General features: G+C 41.9%; 1 protein-coding gene across 1 annotated transcript; it reads right to left on the bottom strand.

Annotated features, from left to right (window-relative positions):
- Positions 1–1,492: 1,492 nt before the first annotated feature.
- Positions 1,493–2,103, bottom strand: LOC121530426 (the record flags this gene model as incomplete). The annotated part of the gene is made up of 2 exons (XM_041819513.1): positions 1,493–1,633; positions 1,688–2,103. Coding segments are annotated over 2 exons (557 nt in total), but the record flags the coding sequence as incomplete, so codon positions are not given.
- Between the last annotated feature and the right edge of the window lie 365 nt (positions 2,104–2,468).

Below are 2,468 nucleotides of genomic sequence, written 5' to 3'. Positions count from 1 at the left end.
ACGACATCTGGCACAACGGTAGTGTAAGCCAGAGTCGGAACGACCCAAAGCATCCGGAATGGTGGCTGACTTAAGCCCTGCACACTTGAAGTGCGTAATGTTATCACACAGCCAACAGTGGACGCTTACTTGGTCAACCAACACAATTTTATTGCATTTTTTAATGCAACAGATAATATCGGACATTTAAGGAAATTATTAATAATATGTAAACCACTGTGCCAGAAAAATATTAAATGGAAAAAGAAAGGGAGTTTGAGAGAAACAGTTAGGGGCAAGAGAGTGAGCGAGAGAGCATTAGCCAGAGCTACGAGGACTTATACAAGTACAAGTTGTATAAGAGCAGTAAGTAGTGTAAGCTACGGGGAGAGAGGGAATGGAGTGTGTTTTCGAGAGCTACAAGCCGGTGGGAAATACAGAAAAGAGATCTACAGATGTTGTGCTGGAGAGGTAAGCGGTGAAAATTCCGTTACTAATAGCACAAAGAAAAGTAATAATATCTAAGAATACAGACCACAATTGTTGAAATTGGCGATGATTAGCATTGATTTTAACTCTTCATTTAGGTATATTCGTAAATATAGGCAACAGCCATAAGCTCGCTGCGATGCATCTGAAAATCCGTGTATTTCCGATAGATTTCTTGGTGACGTGTTACTAAATCTTAGAATTTCGATGGATTGAAGTCTTCTCCAATTCGCTTTCACTGAGATTGAAGGTCAGGGGAAAATGGATCGTCCCAGTGCATCCACAACTCTTGGACCAATATTTTGCATCGAATGACGACTGGTGATACGAGGCCTAGCAAATCATACAAGTGAGCTACAAGTGAAACTATGCTGCGCTTGGTGATAACCGAGATTGTAGGTAGGGTATACCTGAAACAGAACACATCTAGTTTTGGTTGCCACGACATGCCCAAAGTCTTCGTTACATCTTTGGTATCAACCTTGAATTGAAACTCTGCTTCGTTGCCTTCTATGTTGCTTGTGTTCCACTTTGCAAGCTCTAATCCAGCCTTAAAAGTATGCTAGTGACCTCTGCGCCCTGAGATGAAGCTTTTCGACACTGTCTGCTCCAGTAAGGAGGTCATCGACGTGCATATCTTCTTTAAGTACGGCTGATCCGATTGGAAACTGATTAGAGAAATTATCCGAAATAAACTTCAAGCCCCTGATTGCTAGAAATGGCGCGCAGGACATGGCGTTCGTGACAATGTTGAGCTGAAACAATTCTAAAAGCGCAGCTGAGGGTTCTCTAAAGAGAACAAGTTGATACATACGATCGTCTGGTGATTCTTTAAACTGGCTATACATCTTGCAGATATCAGCTATAAGTGCATGACGATGTAAGCGAAAGGAAAGAAGTGTTAAGATAAGATTCTGCTGGATGCTTGGTCTAATCATCAACAACTCATTCAGAGAAAGGTTCGACGTTGTTTTGCACGATGCATCAAACACAACACCGAGCTTGGTAGTCGTGATTTCTGATCTTAGGACTCCATGATGCCGGATTTCTTTTGAGATTCGAAATCAGATGCCAATTGCATGTGATTCAAAACTATGTATTCCCTCATGAATTGAACGTACATCTCCTTTAACAACGGATTGCGGCTCAACCTACGTTCATTTGGCTAAAACAGGGATTTGGCAATATCAAAAGATTTACCTAGCATATGAGGATTCACCTTAAATGGCAAGCAAACTGAGACCCGTCCAGATGTGAGAAACCTTGTGTTTGCCACAAAATGCCGTTCGCATTCCTGCTCTTTTACGGTAAAACCTTGATCGTGTGAATCAAACTCCTCGATTAGCCAAAACCTTTCTAATACGCCTTGCAGCTCCGTAGAACGTGCCAATTGCGGATTATCAGAAACCTTTCCTCCAACGATCCAACCAAGTGCAGTATTGACCAGGCAAGGAAGGCCTGGACCCAAAGAAATTTTGCCATTTGAAAGTAAATCAAAAAACGCTTGTGTGCTGATGAGTAGGACAATTCGGTGAGTCATGTAGAATCCTGGATCTGCAGGGTCAATCTGTGAGGGTATGTTCCATTGGGAAGTGACAACGAATCGCTCCGGCTGATTAAACGATATTGTCTGGGCTACAGCGAATAGAAAATGATATTCATTTTCAGATAGCCGTGATCGAATGGTTGTTGAGACAGAGAATCTCATCTGCGTTCTGACACATATATTCTTTGCGTTTTTTGGCTGTTTCTCCCGCTTTCGTGGCTCGTTTTCTTTGCTTTTACATAGATGACACTATTTATATCCGTTACTAGATTCGTTGAAAAGTATGTAACAGGTAGAAGGAAGCAATTCCGACCCTATAAAGTATAGATATTTTTGATCAGGATCAAGTCGATTAAGCCATGTCCATCTGTCCGTCCGCCCGCCCGTATGAACGCTGAGTTCTCAGGAAGTATAAGGGATAAAAAGTTTAGATTAAGCATGAAGATTCTTGAGG

The sequence above is a fragment of the Drosophila eugracilis genome, unplaced genomic scaffold (assembly GCF_018153835.1).
Source record: "Drosophila eugracilis isolate 14026-0451.02 unplaced genomic scaffold, ASM1815383v1 contig_1549, whole genome shotgun sequence".
NCBI lineage: Eukaryota > Metazoa > Arthropoda > Insecta > Diptera > Drosophilidae > Drosophila > Drosophila eugracilis.
This window is presented reverse-complemented; position numbering and strand designations above follow the sequence as displayed.